Consider the following 19157-nt stretch of genomic DNA (forward strand, 5'->3'; position numbering starts at 1 on the left):
TACCAGGTACAACATACTTTATCTATTGTAGTCTTGACATTAGAACTTGTTTGTTGGTAAACAGTGGTTAACATGACTCATTGGATCCAACCAGGTACAACATACTTTATCTATTGTAGTCTTGACATTAGCACTTGTTTGTTGGTAAACAGTGGTTAACATGACTCATTGGATCCTACCAGGTACAACATACTTTATCTATTGTAGTCTTGACATTAGCACTTGTTTGTTGGTAACCCGTGGTTAACATGACTCATTGGATCCTACCAGGTACAACATACTTTATCTATTGTAGTCTTGACATTAGAACTTGTTTGTTGGTAACCGTGGTTAACATGACTCATTGGATCCTACCAGGTACAACATACTTTATCTATTGTAGTCTTTACATTAGCACTTGTTTGTTGGTAAACAGTGGTTAACATGACTGATTGGATCCTACCAGGTACAACATACTTTATCTATTGTAGTCTAGACATTAGCACTTGTTTGTTGGTAAACAGTGGTTAACATGACTCATTGGATCCAACCAGATACAACATACTTTATCTATTGTAGTCTTGACATTAGCACTTGTTTGTTGGTAAACAGTGGTTAACATGACTCATTGGATCCAACCAGGTACAACATACTTTATCTATTGTAGTCTTGACATAAGCACTTGTTTGTTGGTAAACAGTGGTTAACATGACTCATTGGATCCTACCAGGTACAACATACTTTATCTATTGTAGTCTTGACATTAGAACTTGTTTGTTGGTAAACAGTGGTTAACATGACTCATTGGATCCAACCAGGTACAACATACTTTATCTATTGTAGTCTTGACATTAGCACTTGTTTGTTGGTAACCCATGGTTAAAATGACTCATTGGATCCAACCAGGTACAACATACTTTATCTTTTGTAGTCTTGACATTAGCACTTGTTTGTTGGTAACCCGTGGTTAACATGACTGATTGGATCCTACCAGGTACAACATACTTTATCTATTGTAGTCTAGACATTAGCACTTGTTTTTGGTAACCCATGGTTAACATGACTGATTGGATCCAACCAGGTACAACATACTTTATCTATTGTAGTCTTGACATTAGCACTTGTTTGTTGGTAAACAGTGGTTAACATGACTGATTGGATCCTACCAGGTACAACATACTTTATCTATTGTAGTCTAGACATTAGCACTTGTTTTTGGTAACCCATGGTTAACATGACTGATTGGATCCAACCAGGTACAACATACTTTATCTATTGTAGTCTTGATATTAGCACTTGTTTGTTGGTAAACAGTGGTTAACATGACTCAATTAAATCCTACCAGGTACAACATACTTTATCTATTGTAGTCTAGACATTAGCACTTGTTTTTGGTAACCCATGGTTAACATGACTGATTGGATCCAACAGGTACAACATACTTTATCTATTGTAGTCTTGACATTAGCACTTGTTTGTTGGTAAACAGTGGTTAACATGACTCATTGGATCCAACCAGGTACAACATACTTTATCTATTGTAGTCTTGACATTAGCACTTGTTTGTTGGTAACCCGTGGTTAACATGACTGATTGGATCCTACCAGGGACAACTGACTTTAATGATAAGCAACCATTTTTAGCAAACCAGGCTCAATTGGCGACTGGAGCTTTTGCAATAACTTTGCATCTGTTCATTGTCTTTTGTCTGTACTTGATTCTTCCATCCTCATTAGACTTTTCTTTAAAAAACATTCTCCTCTAAAACTACAAATGGATTGCTGCTCCTTCTATAGAATGTCTACTATGAATTTTATGATTTTCATCCAGGTCCAAATGAAGGGCTAGGTAATGATAAGCATGGCATGATCTACATACCCTGAAATTTCAGAAAAATATGTTTTGGAGTTCGTGCCCATAACATTTTTTTTCTCATTTTCAGGGTTTTTTCTTGTTATCTTTAAAACTATTAGCTTGGATGAAAGTGTTATTTGCAAACATGATGAGCATGACAACATGTATCTGCTCGTAATCTGTCAGACAATCTGACAACTTGTTTTAGAGTTGTTGCCCCTGAGATGTTGAATTTAATATTTTTTTGCAGTTTTGTCTGTTATTTTTAACTGTAGGAGCTGGGTTTTGAGGAAATTCCAATAATGATCAGCAACACAAAAATAACTATAATGAGCATATAAAGGTCATCATTAGCAGACTGACACTTTTTTGCAAGGGGAGCGATACAGGCACAGGTGTGTCTCTTTTTATAATACTATGATAACCTCTGCCCTTTTGGAGGTAGTGTTAGTGTTTAGTCGAAGAAGGTACTGTGGTTACCTCTGCCCTTTACTTTGGTAGTTTAATCAATAAAGCATGTACCTTGATAACATTTTCCTACAATAGCATTATTTTTGTCGAACCAAGTACCCAGACAACAATTGTCCTTTACTGTGACAGTATTATGGTCAGACCAAGTACCCAGACAATATATTTCCTTTACTGTGGCAGCATTGTTGTCAGACCAAGTACCCAGACAACATAAGTCCTTTACTGTGGCAATTCATTGTGGTCAGACTAAGTACCCAGACAACAATTGTCCTTTACTGTGACAGTACAGCATTGTGGTCAGACCAAGTACTCAGACAACATCTGTCTTTTACTATGGCAACAGTGTGGTCAGAGCAAGTACCCAACAACATCTGTCTTGCTCTTTACTAAGGCAGTTTTAGTAAAAGGTCAGAGCAAGTACCCACCAACATCTGTCCTTGCTCTTACTAAGGCAGTTTTAGTAAGAGGTCAGAGCAAGTACCCAACAACATCTGTCTTGCTCTTACTAAGGCAGTTTTAGTAAAAGGTCAGAGCAAGTACCCAATAACATCTGTCCTTGCTCTTACTAAGGCAGTTTTAGTAAGAGGTCAGAGCAAGTACCAAACAACATATGTCCTTGCTCTTACTAAGGCAGTTTTATTAAAATGTCAGAGCAAGTACCCAATAACATCTGTCTTTGCTCTTTACCAGCAGTATTAGTATAAGGTCAGAGTACACCAGAACCCATTTTCACTTTACTTTCAGTGTTAAATGTTTTTAGCAAGGTAAATGTTTATCCTTTACAAGGGGCTTTTAAATAGCATTCAATACAGCAGCTTTGGCACAACACACCAAATTAATATGTTGTTGCAGGGGTAATAACACTAATATCAGTAAGAATTGATAATTTGAAAGCAACTGCAAGTGACATGTAAAGGGACATGCTGCTTTTGAAAGCACATGAACTCGACTACTCTGCATAAAGCTTGAGGCAACAAAAACTGGTTACTTTTGTCAATAAATGACAGTGATTTGTATATCACTAATGTATAACAGTGTTGCATTTAAAATATGCTGCAATGTTATTAAGCCATAAAAACCGTAATTGGAACTCCAACATTTAAAAGGTAAAGGTTTTCTTTTATCAAAAAATATGCACAGGGAGCCCCATTTTAATTCTTTCGCAATCATTTGTGTACTGTACTTCAAGAATACTTTATCAAAATTGAAAGAAGAAAAAGGAAATGTGGAGAATGAGTCTGCAATCCATTGGCACAAATAACCAAGATATCTAGAGGTCAACACAGTCTTAAACAATAGAACAGTGTCTTATACAACATGTCCAGCTCTAAATGGTTAGAGTCAAAAAATAGATTAAATTGAACAGAGACTTTCAAAGAGCTTTGTTTCTATTAATAAAAAAGGTCTGTAGTCGAGTCAGTCAGTAAATCTATGCATGACAGCTACATACTAAAAGAAGTACTAGTAATTATTTCATTTTTTTAAATTTGCATTTTTATTTTTTTTTTAATTAGATACAGACCTTGAACTGCAGGCTGCTGCCCTTGGTCTTGATGGAGTGGTAAGTATTACTTTAAGCTCATTTCTAAAAAAAGAAGTTGTTTTTGCTGTGATGGCACATTATATATTGAAATGGTTGTTTACTTTTCTTTTAGATTAAAGTTCTGGTTCAAAGATTATTGGCTCTTCATTTCAACTGCTGCTAACAATGTGAACAAAAAGGACTTTATCTGTGCAACATTAGTGCAAATTCAAAAGTTATCATACATGATCTTAAATTTGTCAAAACAAGGCTTAAGAAAGAAAAAAAGGTGTACTTCTTACCAAAGATGGGATTTTGTTATTGCTTTATTTTGAGGGTACCCATTCTGTATCAGCAACTCCTCCTAAATTCTTTATTACAATTTATTGAAACTTTTTCACAATTTTTACCATATAATGCTATCTTGTACCTCCTATTTTGTTTTTTATCAGAATTATTTTGGGGTTTCCCTTAGCAAATGGTTGTGAGCTTTGCCCTCAGAACTGGCACCATGTTTGAAACAAATTTATAGAAGATTGACAATTTCCTGAGTAAGGCAATGTTGATGATATATAGTTGTCACTTGTAAATTGTTCAAACTATTTTTTTGTTTTTAAACAAATGAAATGATCACCTTTCTCATTTCTAATATTTTTTCTTTGATTGTGGCCAGTTTTGTTGGCTGAAATGAATAGATGAGAGTGAACATGGCTGGCTTTCAGAGGTCAGAAGGAAAAAGTTACAATGCTCTATTCTAATTTGTTTACAAGATACAGAACATATTTGGTAGGATATATGTCATGATTCTTATATATATTGTTATAAAAGATTAAAAAGTACAGCCTTTTTAAAATTTACAATGAAAATTGCTTGTTTCAACTACATGTATTTCCCTTTGTGAAGTATTTTTGGACACTGTTGTCAAATGAAATGATCATAAATATTTGACCTGTTGGGTAATTTCCACACCCTTATGATAATCTGAAAGAACTTATTAGATGTTAATGAGTTTCAAGATCATCCAGAGGGTTATAGCCCTGCAATGGTGTACTATAGAATGGGACAGTGATTCAGCTAGGCACTGATAACTCGGGACATATACCTTAAAAAAATTGAAATTGGAAATTGACCTGAAACTCCTGAAGTCTTTACTGAATCACTGGGAGGTATTAACATGTTTTGAGATATTTGATCATTTATTTCAGTAATAAAATAACTTGCGCAAGTAATATGATTGGAGTTGTCTCCCTTTCACAGTTGTTCAGAATATAATCATCGATCTGTATGTAGCATGTCAAATGCAAATACTTTTTATTGGATTTTTCTCTGATGTAGCTGTTAATCAAAGGGTAAATTGCATTGAACAATAAAGAAGTTGTTGAAATCAACAGATAGTATTTTATAGTCATGTCGCTGGATAGTTTTATTGTCATGGTTGGAAACTGGAACTTCCATACATTTATCTCCTTTATTTTTTTTAATGTGACCTGTTTTCTATCTGATCTTTGATCATTTATTATTGTATAACTTCATTCTCTACTAATTAAGGGCAATAAATTATTTACAGAAAATATTTTCATCTTAAATAACAATATAAAAAAGATCAATTTCAGGAATTCCTAATGTTTAGTGTATTAATTTCTTAACCTTGTTAAATCTGGTTGTAGAATATAGTGTAAAAGAACTTATTTTCATTATTACTTTGTACTGTGTTTAGCCCTTTCTAGTTGACTTCACCATGATTTATTATCCTTGATATCTTACTTTGTTAATGTATTCATATAGAAGTGAAGATTCCTATTGACATTTTAGTTACTTTTCTACTGGCAAAAGTCATGTTGATAAATCACTCATAAAAATTAGTTGGTTTACAATAATCTATTCCAGCCTTATGTTTTAATCTATTATATTAAAAAATATGGAGATGTGGTGTGATTGCCAGAAAAGCATGTATCCACCTAAGACCAAAGAACCATACTGGTCAACTAATACAGCCTTAAAAACGGACAAATCTATATCCCATAGTAAGCTATAAAAGGCCCCACAAGAACAAAATGTGAAACAATTCAAAAGAGAAAACCAACAGTCTGATTAATGCTAATAGAATAAACAAAAAACATATATGGCAGACAGCAACCAAGACACCCACTGTATAACAGGCTCCTAACTTGCAGGTACCTTACGAATGTGACAGGTGTACTGGTACAACTGCTTTGTTTTACATGGTAACTAAAAGACCTTTTTCAGGAAAATTCTGAATGAAAAGTTTGAATACGAATACAAACAGATGTGTAGATATAAGTCTCATCTGTTCCACCTAGGGGCATTATGTTTTTCGGTTTGTGTGTCCTTTCGTCCGTCTGTCCATCCATCTGTCTGTCCCTCTTCAGGTTAAAGTTTTTGGTCAAGGTAGGTTTTGATGAAGTTGAAGTCCAGTCAACTTAAAACTTAGTACACATGTTCCCTATGATATGATCTTTCTATTTTAATGACAAATTAGAGTTTTGACCCCAATTTCACGGTCCACTGAACATAGAAAATGATAGTGCGAGTGGGGCATCCGTGTACTATGGACACATTCTTGTTCACTAAATTTTAATGACTTTCTTTACATTTAAAGGATGTAGCCATGCAGTATGGGTTTTGCTCATTGTTGAAGGTCGTAGTTGTTAACTTCTACGTCATTTGGTCTCTGGTAATCATACCACATCTTCTTATTTTTATATTTTTATTGGTAAAATTAAGCTTTTTAGTTTTCATGTTAACTTATTGAAATAGAAAAAGGGGACCCTAAAGGAAATCTTAAGTAAAATATATGCAAGAAACATTACAAATTCATAAGAAAAAAGCAAATTTAGATTGAATTGGTGGTTGTGTTGATATAGATACAGCAAAGAATTCAATTACTTTGAAGTAAAAAAAAATATACTTAGTTTACAGCCATGTTTACATTGGCAGATTACAGTTTAGTGACCTGTAGATGCTACATCCTGGTTCTTTGTTTTAGGTGCATATAGTTGTCTCATTGGCATTCATACCAGTCTCCTTATTTTTATATAGATTTGAGAGGTTATCTTGACTTTACATATTTTGATTACTTTTGTCAATTTTCACAGTTGACAACTGTCTGAAGAGATCATCAGTGGTTTGATAATCCATTTGTAACTAAATAAAAAGCTTATATAATATACAATTTTGTACTTCTATAAGAATTAAGACGTTGAATATATATATCAGTGTATATGGTGTTTGGGTAATATTTTCTAAAAAAAAATTTAAAAAAAACATCAGTATTTATGTTTCCTACATTGAGTAATGAGGAAATTAATTGTTTCTTTTGTCCATTTGTCATTCACTCTTTTTCCATTCAATAACTTAAGTTAGCCTTGACCAAAACATTTGAAATTTTGATTATTGCTGTTGTCCATTTTATACAGGTTCAAGTTCAACTTCGAAGTCTTTCACTGTAGTGCTTCCTTAGTTATGACTGACTATGTAAAAATATGCATATTTGTGGTTATCAATAACATAAGTTAACCAAGACCATCAATAATATAAGTTAACCAAGACCAAGTTATATAAAATTTGGAACAGATGTATGTAACCACTAATCGCATGTCAAGGTGTAAACTTGGAAATACATATATGTACTATATTTTTGCTGTTCCTCAAGAATCTTGAGTAATATTCATTATGCAAAAGCAACCAAAACAATGCAGAATTTTAGTTAACTGTTGACTACATAAAGTTAGACCTGACCAAATTGCTATCGTTATTAAGAATATTGGTGGAGTCAATTTGGACTTGATCATTATTCAATCATTTCTCACTGTTAAGTTATGCCATTAGTAATGCTGAAAATATGTGAAGAGTTGTCTGCACAATAATGTTAAATGAGTTATTATCCCCCGCACAACTTAGTTTCGGGGACATAGAAATACAGGGTGTCCGTCCAGTCTTGTTTGTGCTCTCACATCTACAATTCTTGACATATTTTTATAAAACTTATATCATAGATTTATATCAGCATTGTCTTATTCAAGTTCAAAAAACAGTGCCAATCAATTATTTTTAAAAGAGTTATGCCCCTTGGAAATATTATTTATATAGAAAATTGCATTGTAAGTGCTCTCACGTGCACAATTTTTACCAAATTGTTATCAAATTTATATCAAAGGTTTATATCAGCAATGTTTGGACCATTTTAACTATGTTCTTTTATTTTAGATTAAAAAATGATGTAGAAGACTATAAAATACAGGTCAAGTTACACTTTGATGTATTCAACAAATGGACTTTATAAGTTATATATACTCTGCATTATATACAAAAAAATTAAAAAAATGTATACCTTGCCTGGTGTGGGTATATGGTGATGTAACTATCCTTCCATTTGTTACAGTTTTGGTTTCTGGATGATAAATTATGACTAAACCACATCTGTTGAGATTTTAGCACAATCTCATGGACTACAGAATACAGATCAAATTTGATATTGACTGTTTGTTTTAAGATGTTATTTGAAGTAACTTTTTTTAAGATTTTACAACAATTGTATGACTAACAAAACACAAAACACAGGTCAAGTTTGATTATGACAATTTTGGCCTTGACTGTTCCAGAGTTATACCCCTTAATTATTGGATTTTGGGTTTTCTTTGTGATAATTAGATTACTACATGACAAAATTTTAAAAAAATTGAACACCATGTAATAAACCTTAAAATATGTTTTTATATTTTAATTTTTAATTTCAATAAATATGAATTTAAATCCTTAGCCTCGTCTGCCATCATATTTAGATAAAAAATTTTAAAAATGTTGCTTTACATGTATAATACTAAAAATTAATAAGAACACATCAATTTGGTTATGAAATTTTCAGGAATATGTTTGATAAGGGTCAGAATAAGTTTCATTAGCATGTGAATATTACAAATGAACTTTGGCTTTAATTGGTGAAAGGTTTTATTCTTTACATAAGATTATTTTAAATACAATGTATTTGGTAAGAACAATTTTGGTCAAATTAACTTTTAAGTTTTATTATTTCAAAGAATTGTTCTGCTGTTATGTTCAAAATGAAGTTTTCTTTATTGGGAAAAGTTAATTTTATTAATAAAACTAACTTGTATCTGAAATTATAGAAGAACATGGGGATAATGGTATCATTTTCTGAATAAAGAATTTCTTTAAGACAGGATTTGTTGCTGAACATCTAAGGAGTGTCAGTTCCGTGTACTTTAGAATAAATACATATATGTCAAAGTCTGTATAGACTTCAATTACTTTTTAAATTTGGTTTTGGATTACTTGATCGTGACCTACATTGATGATGGAATTATAAAAAGTTATAATGCTGCAAGACAGAAAAAAGACATGTATTCAATAAATGTTGATTGTATTAACATTTGAAATTCAGCAAGAGGAAATGAAGTGAATTGAAATACTTGTTGGTGCCAAACAGGATATTGGAAAGACATTAAGGCAATGTATTTAAAAACTGCTTCGTTAACTTCTAAAATGGATGAAATAATGATTAAATTTCCAGGTAAAATACATATTATTTCATCATAAAGCCACCTTAAGAAAAATAGAAATGAAAAAGTATTGATAAAATACAACTATAACTCTTTATTAAGGTTTGCTATACAAGTAAATTTTGTATGTACTGTTATAATATTCTGTGAATTAACCATGATGATTAAGTAATTAAAATGCCTTTTTAGTTCACCTTGTGAGCGATAGCAATCACTTGTCGTCCATTGTCATCATTGTAAACTTTTTCAAGGATGATCTACTCTGAAACTACTGAAACAATTTCTTCCAACCTTGGTACGAATGATCCTTATGGTATAAACTTTATGTTTCTTATTCAAATCAGTCAACAAACATTTGACAGACTTGGGGTAAAAATGATCAGCAGGTCAATATCTATTTTCTGTGAACTTTTCAAACAAATTGGACTACCCATTAAGGAGTTATTGCCCCTGAACAATAATTTGTCTCTGCTTTTGGCTATTATTATCTTGAAAACTATTATAGATAAAGAGAAATTGTGAACAGCAAAAATGTTCAGCAAAGCAAGACTTACTAATAAGTCCGATGACCAAAATCATCAATTGATCCCTTATAGGAGTTATTGCCCTTGAAAGAAGATTTTTACCAAATTTATTTGTTTTTTTGCAGAAACTATGATAGATAGAGAGAATTTTTACTTTGCAAAAATATTCAGCAAAGTTAGACCTTTAAATAAGGCAAACATGACCAAAATCATCAGTTGCCCTTGAAAGATTATTTTTACCAATTTTTTTAAGATTTTTACAGAAACTATGATAGATAGAGAGAAACTTTAAATGACATGTTTAAACATGCATTAATATACATTAAACAGCAAAATAATCATTGATGCAAGATCTACACAACAAATTCCAGGTGAGCGATTTAGACTCTAAGGAGCCTCTTGTTCATCTTTGCCTGACAATTGTCTATGTGGAAGACTGCATGTTGAACTCTAGAGGTCTTACTGTTTTATCATGTGTCGTTTGATTTATATTTAGGGAGGATGATGAAGGTCACTACAGCTATTGATAGACTGAAATTTGGGAGATGTTTTGGTTTCTTAATGTTATCTTTTAACCATATGTCCAACTAGAACCAAACTTGTTTTGTTATTGTTTCATGGGCTGGAGTAGATCCCTATTGATGTCTACCCCCAAAAACCATATACCCAGTCAAACTTGCTATAAAGATCACCACAATTTTTTTTAAAAACCTGTCTTGTCTGGTCACCCTCTTATTGTCTCTTTGTGGTAATACCTATGCATTTTCAACCACAAATCAAAGGTCGGTCCATACATCCCAAATTAGTTTCCCTTCCCTTACTTTAGTTTGCCTCAACCAAATGAATGAAACTTATACACAATGCTTATTACCATTAAACACAGATAAATTTTGAATTTGGGCGGCTTCACTTTTACAGTTCTCTAGTTATGTCCTTTTATAACGTTATATGCATTACCCTGGTTTAACCCTGGGGACCATGCCCCACCTCCTCATATAAAGATATCTGTACAACAGATCAGATTTGCATTATGGATTTTTTTTTAAGGTTACAGGATTTCAGAAAAGGAAATTGAATTGCTGTTCCATTGATGTGTACCCAACACCTCCTTTTATTCATAAATGAGTAATTTCAACATGAAACTTAAACCAAAATTATTCAAGATATCAGTTACTGAAAATACATGTGTAAGAGATGGTTTTTCCTACATTTCAGTTGTTTAACAATATGTAAGCCTTCAAATAATTGATAAAATTCATTGTGAAGGTCTAGGTGACTGAAATTCAGTATGGTCTCGGTAGTTGGTCTACCTGTATAAAGCACATCATACTTTTAGTACTTCAGTAGTAGTTTGATATAGACTATGTTTTCAGTGTTCACTCACTCGATTGGTATGTAAGGAGAGTTTGTAAGTTTTTGTTACTCCCCAAAGGTCATTGCCATGATAATAACAATAGAGCCAGAAAATTTATTCACAAAAGTATGAATTTTTCTTCCTTACATTGTTTGCTAATTGATTTTCAAGAAATATTGATGCTGTGTATTATGACAGAATCCACTTGATGACAGTTGTAGATCGTTTGAAGTTTTCGGCAGGAAGCCAGCGTTATGTTAAACCCATTGGTATCCAATGAGGCGTTCTGATGCTCTTATTTCACTGTTATCAGAGCCTGTGACTAGTATTGAATCTTATCTGTTGATATATTTTCCGGCTACCGATTGATTTTTCTAAGTTGATTATGCATTATGTGATGTCCTTACCCGTCAATAATCAGAAAAAGACTAATTGGAGAAGGTTGTTAGAGGATAAAAGTGCTAACGGCCAAGTGTTGTTGGTTCCGAGGACAGCATTTAAAAAAGCAGCTGATGTTATGACATTCTGATCAGACACGAAAACACAATTCAAAAAATTGTCACTTCCAAAATATAGAGGAAAAAAATGTCATAAAAAAAGATAGAATTCCATTGAAAAAAATCAGAGATAAAATAAACATTTATTTATTTCAGAATTAAAAGCAGTAGACAGTGAATTTATTGTTGTGTCGATTTCTTGTGTTGATAAATGAGATTGATTTGTGTGTACTCTTACACCTCCACATATTTTATCTGTCACTAACAGATCAGTAAAGATAACCATGTAAAAGTCTTTATTAGCCATATATGGACATATTCATTACTGTGTTGAAAACAGCATCTTGGATCATTTGTCTGCCTTTCAATAGATTTTTTATTAAAATCTGTTGAAAATGACTGCAGGTTTTAAGTCTAGCTTGGTCTGATATAAATAATATTGAACAATTTCTAAAATCCATTCATGGAAAGTAATTAAGTTAAAATGTTTTGAAATAAAAGAACATTTTAATATTATTTCAGTTGTTTATACCCAAATATTAATACATTTATTGCATTTGTACATAACTAATAATAAGGAAATGAAATGAAAATGTTGAAAATATATATTTAAAAGAATTAAAATGGGAAATAATATTCATTCTCCTTTGTTTATGAGAATGCACATTTGTATCTCTCTTTGATACTACTGGATGATGACAAAAATGCAGTTTTTAGATGGGAAATGCCAATTAATGTCATGATTTTAAATATTCTAAAATATTAGCAAGGTTTTAATTGCATGGTTGCTTTTTTTAATACATTCAAATATATGATTTTTTTTTTATTTTACAGAATTCAGTTTCATTCATGAAATTGTTGGATAATGTTCCTTGCAAAAAAAAAATTACACAATTTTGAAATTGTACGATGACAACAGAAAAATGGACTCGTACATAAATAGTTTTAAATTCATTAGATTAAAGCAGTCAATGAGATTTTGCTGTTGATCTGACATCCAAGATGTCCACAACAAATGAACTTAATTTTACAAGTAGTAGAAGTTGTCAATTTTCAGACTATTGGAAAGGATATTATGATAAATACATGGAAACTTTCAGAACACTTATATGACTTTTAAGTCTTGGGAAAAATTTTGTTTTAAATATTCTATAATTATACCTATTTTTACTGCACTTTGATTTATTTCATTCATTTTCATGTTTGAGGTGTCCATCTTCACATACAAGATGACATGTAATGTTGTTTTTATTACTTGGTTATTTTATCCATGCTTTTCTTGTCAAGAAATTCTAGAATTCTGTCACATTTACTGATTTCATGATAATTTAATGTATTGTTGTATAGGTTTGACATTTCTGACACTGATATATCTAATTTCCTGCTTTTACAAAAAGACGACCCTTCAACCTAGCTGGGATATCTATAATAGGTAATAGACAAAATCTAGATGAATCCCTATATCATATTTTGAAAAATCAGTAGAAATCAAATTTTTCATATATATAGAATTTGTGCAAAAATTGATTTTTATGCAGTTTCGCACAAAAAGTATTATTATTTTATGAAGCCTTAATTGGTTTATTTACTGAAATCTTTAGTATTGAATGACATTTTTTTTTGTGGTTTTTCATGTCATGTCTTTGTAAAAAACACACTGAATAAATATAAACGATTTTTTATAATACAGATTTCTTATCAACCGGTTTCATAGTAAAATCACAATTGTCTAAAATTACTGTAATTATAAGCATAAAGAAATCAATAATTAATTACAAGCTTTTCGTGCTTGATATGTCAAATCGGAAGTCTATCATTGTAAAAATCTAAAAGCAACTATAATACTAACTTTAGAAAAGCTTTAATTGTTCAGTCATATATTTAATATGGGAGAATTATAGATTTGAGGCTCCTAAATATTTTTTCAGGTATATTGGTCATGAAATATGAATAAAAGGAGATGCATCACTGGGTGTAAATTATGGTAAATGAGACAGCAACCCAACAAAAATAGGTCATAAAGATAGCATTTTGCAGTTGTCACCAATAGACAGGTGTCTGTAAAATATGTTAAGATAAAAATTGTTGCAATTAAGTTTGCTTGCTTATTAAATCTTGAGGCATATATGAGCCTGTGATTATAACCACATTTCTGTTCCAATAAAATTTTGGAGACTTCTGTGAATTTGATAAGAAAATATGTGTATACAATCTCCCATTGCCAAATTTAGTTACTGAATGTATAGAAATGGTACATACAAAAAAATATTTAGTTACAGAATGTTTACATGTAGAAATGGTACATACAAAAAAATATTTAGTTACAGAATGTATACATGTAGAAATGGTACTTACAAAAAATATTTACAAACAGAGTTGTTCTATAATCTTATGTTTGTCAAAATAATGGAGCATTATTTTAGATGACACTTATATTCCAATGGTTTAAGATTCTGTTTGGATAAGCTGTATATGTAGACAGGGAGTCTATGTAGCCACTACAACCAGTCAATAGAAATAATTGGTTCAAAAATATTACATAATATAGCTTCCTTTGGAAAAAAAAAAGATCCGTTTATATAATGTTTGTGCATAATAGTATTTTACACCTTATATTTAAGTGGTATTTTCTTATCAGTGCATGCTGAGGAAATGACAAACTTCAAATTTATTTTTGTGAAAACAGAAAGGCATCTTTATTGCTAAGCATTCCTGTAAAATCTCTTATATACTGGTTTCAATGCTGCTAATATCATGGAATTTTTCTTTTTATTAGATATACATAAAAAAAGAGATGTGTGTATATCCTTAAATACTATAATCAAACAAAAAAAGCAGAAAAATTTAGAGACCTACAAATGGTCTTCGACAATGGAGAAAGATTTTAATACCAACGGTAAAGCTCTAACAAAATCTATGGAATTATGTGATCTAATGACAAACATTATTGTAGTCCCTGACTTAGAACAGGCACATTAACAAATATCAGAATGTGACTAGTCTTTTTACTATTCAACAACTCCCCACACCCCACACATCCCAACATTTTTTATGAGCAGAACTTTAAAAAGCAGACATCTAAATTAATTCAAAAAAACATTGATTAAATATATAGTGACAAAACTCAATATTGAATTATAATGTATTCAAGAATGTTAGCAGGTTACTGAAAGCAAGCTATAAGTACTTTATATGTCAGCTTTACACCATAGAATCAGCAGCTGTATTTCCAAGAGATTATAATAGTCCTGTCATATGGGTGTAGAAAAATAAAATCTTATGCAATGCTTATACTAGTTAGCTTAATACTTTATACATGTATTATAATAACGTAAAAAAATATAAACATAGTTTCTAGAAACCTACATCAATTCACATCAAATCCAGTAAATTCAGATGCTGGTGAAGGTAGAGTTACCTTTCCTTGGTAGGATCATGTTAATTACTATTTTAAGTTACCTGTAAATTTAAAAGGACATCTGAGTTGGAGATTATATATATTTAAATGTTAAAACTATCAAGTTTTCTATCATATCATTTTACAAAAAACTAAATTGTATTTTTCATTTTGTAAAGGTAGTTTTTCCTCAAGTTAATTGTTAGATTAACCTTTTAAAATGTATGGGTGTTAGTTTTGTCGGTCTCGGTCTATTCACAAAGAAAAAGTAAATCTTTTTTTGATTTGATCAATAAGAGCTGCTCACATAAGTTTTCCTAATTCATGCAAATATGGTGAAATTAACCATTTTCCTTTATAAATTATATGTCTGTTTAAATTAAGTCTAGGTGTATAATTTTCCATGCAACTCTTATATGCCTAATTTTGATGATATTTTTAAAGTTTATGGATGAGTTCATTATCATTAAAATGCATAAAAGTTTGATAAACATTTGAAAAATAAGTTTGGAAATACCTGTTGACATAAAATTTATTTAAGGATGATCTTGAAGTAAATTTTAATCTTTAGATCAACTTAATTCATTCATTGTTGTTATTGTCGACTTATTTTTCAAGAGATATCTTATAATTTATTTTGTCACCAAACAAGTAACGTATGTCAAATTAAAAAAATAAGGATATATCTATATGGTACACAAAAAGATGGCACTGAAATTTTTATGTAGGAAATGTTGGGTTTTTTTTCCAGCCTCCTTGGTATTTGCAATATACCAAAAACTGACATACTGCAGAGCAAATCTGAAACACTGTGTTACTAAATAGTTCAACATAGGAAACTTTCATATAATTTTTTTTTCTATTGAGTCTTGTTATTTCACTGCAAAGGTACAGACAGTTTTAAATATTTCTTTTTCACTAAAGAAAAAAATCCCCTTTTGAAGGCCTCACCATTACTATATTTTTGCACAATGAAATGCAAGTTACATCATGTTTGTATAATAATAACAGATAACTATTATAGCCCCTTCATTATGATATCTTTATAAAATGCATCAATAATTTTCTAGCAGTAATACACAGTATTTCCTATTAGCCTATTATTTTATGCCTAAGTTCAGAGTTGAACGGTTTGAAGTGTATATGGGGGTGGGATTTAATCATTTACATTTAGGAATACACACCAGATGACATGTTTAGTTTGTTTTCTAAACAAATAGAGGTATGTAAACTGTGTATTGATTAAAATTTTGTACAACAAATAGTGAAATAATGTCATTACTAAGTGTGCATAATTGTTTACCAAGAAAAAATGGCTAGGTCTGATTGATTCAACTGTTAAATATTCTTCTTTGCTGCTGGCTATAAAATTTCCTGTAAACAGTGGGGAGTCAAAACGATCTTTAGGAATTTGTTTGCTGATTTACATTTTATTTATATCAGTTATTTATCACATGTATTATGTTTAAGGCATCTGTGTTTTATAATATTTACTTGGACATTACAATTTGAAAATTATTTAAGTTGAAAATTTAAATGTTTCCGTGAGTCCTATAACGTATATTATAATGGATTTTAAGTAGATGTATTTGTTCATTGCCAACCAAGTGTTTAAAATCTTTTGTTTATATAGATCTGAGATAGACTTTATAGACACCTTTGTAAACGTTCAACAAGTGTATTTTGCAAGGATCATTTCCTTGGATAATTAAAAAGAAATAAATGAAGAGGGACATAGCTGATTTACAAATGTATTTGATATGATCATAAAACTATGTAAAATATAGCATACGAAAGTCAGTTCCTAACAGTATATTTCATACCTCAATTTTTGCAGATAAGGGCATTATTATTAAAAGAGTAATATTTTAGGTATTCTGTATTTTGGCTGAGTAAGATTTTTTAGGGGACTTTCACAAGTAAGATTTTGTTGAATTTCTTATCCATAAAAATTGAAACAGTAAGCAACTACAGCTTTGCTCTGATATTCAGGGTTCTATCCAGTCTGAAAAGGGGCTTCCTGTAAGCTTATTGGGACTTTTAGTGTTAGGTCCCTTTGTTTCCAGCTGTTTTGTTTAGAATTTCTATCTATGGCTAAGGATTTCCTTGACATTTTTTGATCTGGGGGATATCTTTCCACAATATATAGAAAAATAGAATGTTATCATTTGTCTAATCAAATACAGCAGTATCATTTTACTGGTAATATGAAATATAAAAACCATTTGGGAGAAGATGATGCTGTCCATTAATGAAATATCGCCCCAGTGTAAATAATGTACATTCTGAAATAGAATAAAATGGCCTTCATGTCAGTTTACATGTATGAACATTGAGCTTAGGTTGTTCACCACTGAGAATTTGTTTTTTGTTCCAAGAGACTCATTTCTGCAATTCTATCCAAATTTCTAGGTGGTGTAATTTATTGATGAGTTTCTAATGTAATTAGGATATCAGCTTTTCAGTATTGAATACAGATCTTTTTTCACGAATTGATGGAATATGATGAATACACAATGGTACACAATAGAAAAATAGAAACTGTTGTCAGCTGTCAGTGGAAATGGAGACTGAGAGATAAAGAAAAAAATGTGTTGGCTTAGCAGGGAAACATCTCATATCTTGTTTGACCTTTCACAGCTGAGACTATAGTATTGCTATTTCCATATAACTACAAGACTACAGAGACTTAGATTAGGCTATATGTGTTCACAACATTTCTAGTATCACTTGTTTTAAACTGGTGGCAGTATTTTTTAGTTAATTTGAAAGCCATTATTTATCACTTAATGCCTGTTTTAGGTATATCACATTTGTAAATATTCAAGGGGACCTGAAAAAAGGTCTTTGCAATAACAAAGTCTCTAGCACTGAAGTTCATCGTAAATGACTATTCAAGGACTGGTGTTGACTTTAGTTATACTACTGTATATTCCTTGGACTAAAATGGCAAACTGAACTTGCTAAGATCGTGATTGAAAATAACATTTTACCATGAACATGATGAAGCAGGACTCAGGTTATAACTGTCTGACCATCTGATCTCTTGTCTATTGAGAATGTTATATCCATGTTTGATATTGAGGGAGGGGTTCTGTGTTGAATTTATCAAAGACTATTTTAGAATCATTTGATTTAGAGAGTTGGCCTTAATCTGTTGTAGAAAGCTGTCTCGTAATGTCTGTTTTGTTACTGTTAGGTTGTTGGGTTGTTGTCTAATTGGAGTTTAACCCTTATCTGCTTTTATTCATACTCCTGAATTAAAATGTGTTGGACTTTGAAATTAATAGTACATTTCTTCATATGATAGTCTGCAAAGGTGTCAAACAGACTCTTATCAGTCCTTACAAATAATACCAATCATGGTATTTAATCAATAGATCATAAATTATACTTATAATTGAGTACTTATGTAGACATTTTACCTACATGCTTAAAGGTGATAATCTCAGCAAAACTTATTAGTTCTCTTTATATAAATAAATTCACCAGAATGTTAGATTTGTGTTTAATAAAAACAGGCTATTTATCATGTTTATTGATTTCAGTTCTTTGACTTCATGTAATCAGAAATGTATATTTTTTATTTTAGTCCAGACTTTTCCTGTCAATTGATATCATGAATAAAGTAAAATATCGGGTATACATCAATGAGACAGTAACCCAACAGCAAACATAACCAAAAGACATCAACCTTATCTCTTAATATTAATATTTCTAAAAAAAAAAATTAAAAATTGAGAAATATAGTTATAATATTTCAATATTTCGTAAAATTGAGAATGGAAATGGGGAATGTGTCAAAGAGACAACAACCTGACCATAGAGCAGACAACAGCTGAAGGCCACCAATCGGTCTTCAATGCAGTGAGAAACTTGCCAACAATCAAGTACCATAACTCTGGAATGGTAGAAGTGATAACAACAAAAATCGAACTTAAACTGTCTTAAGTAGTCCAAAATATTCCATCAAAATCTCAGCTAATTTCAAAAAGGGGTTTTATATTTATCATCTGGAA

General features: G+C 31.1%; 1 protein-coding gene across 3 annotated transcripts in view; it reads left to right on the forward strand.

The window, feature by feature from the left end:
- Nucleotides 1-19157, forward strand: part of LOC127734500 (nuclear hormone receptor HR96-like) — a 167247-nt gene that overhangs the window by 48071 nt on the left and 100019 nt on the right. The window contains exon 2 of one of the 3 annotated variants that reach the window (XM_052244399.1): nucleotides 3819-3865. In XM_052244399.1, coding sequence (XP_052100359.1) covers nucleotides 3819-3865 — 47 coding nt within the window. Of the gene's footprint in view, nucleotides 1-3818; nucleotides 3866-9148; nucleotides 9378-16108; nucleotides 16361-19157 lie in introns of those variants that run through there. The other 2 variants (XM_052244403.1, XM_052244400.1) reach the window with 2 other exon arrangements.

Source organism: Mytilus californianus, unplaced genomic scaffold (assembly GCF_021869535.1).
Source record: "Mytilus californianus isolate M0D057914Y unplaced genomic scaffold, xbMytCali1.0.p SCAF_3, whole genome shotgun sequence".
In the NCBI taxonomy this organism is placed as follows: Eukaryota; Metazoa; Mollusca; class Bivalvia; order Mytilida; family Mytilidae; genus Mytilus; species Mytilus californianus.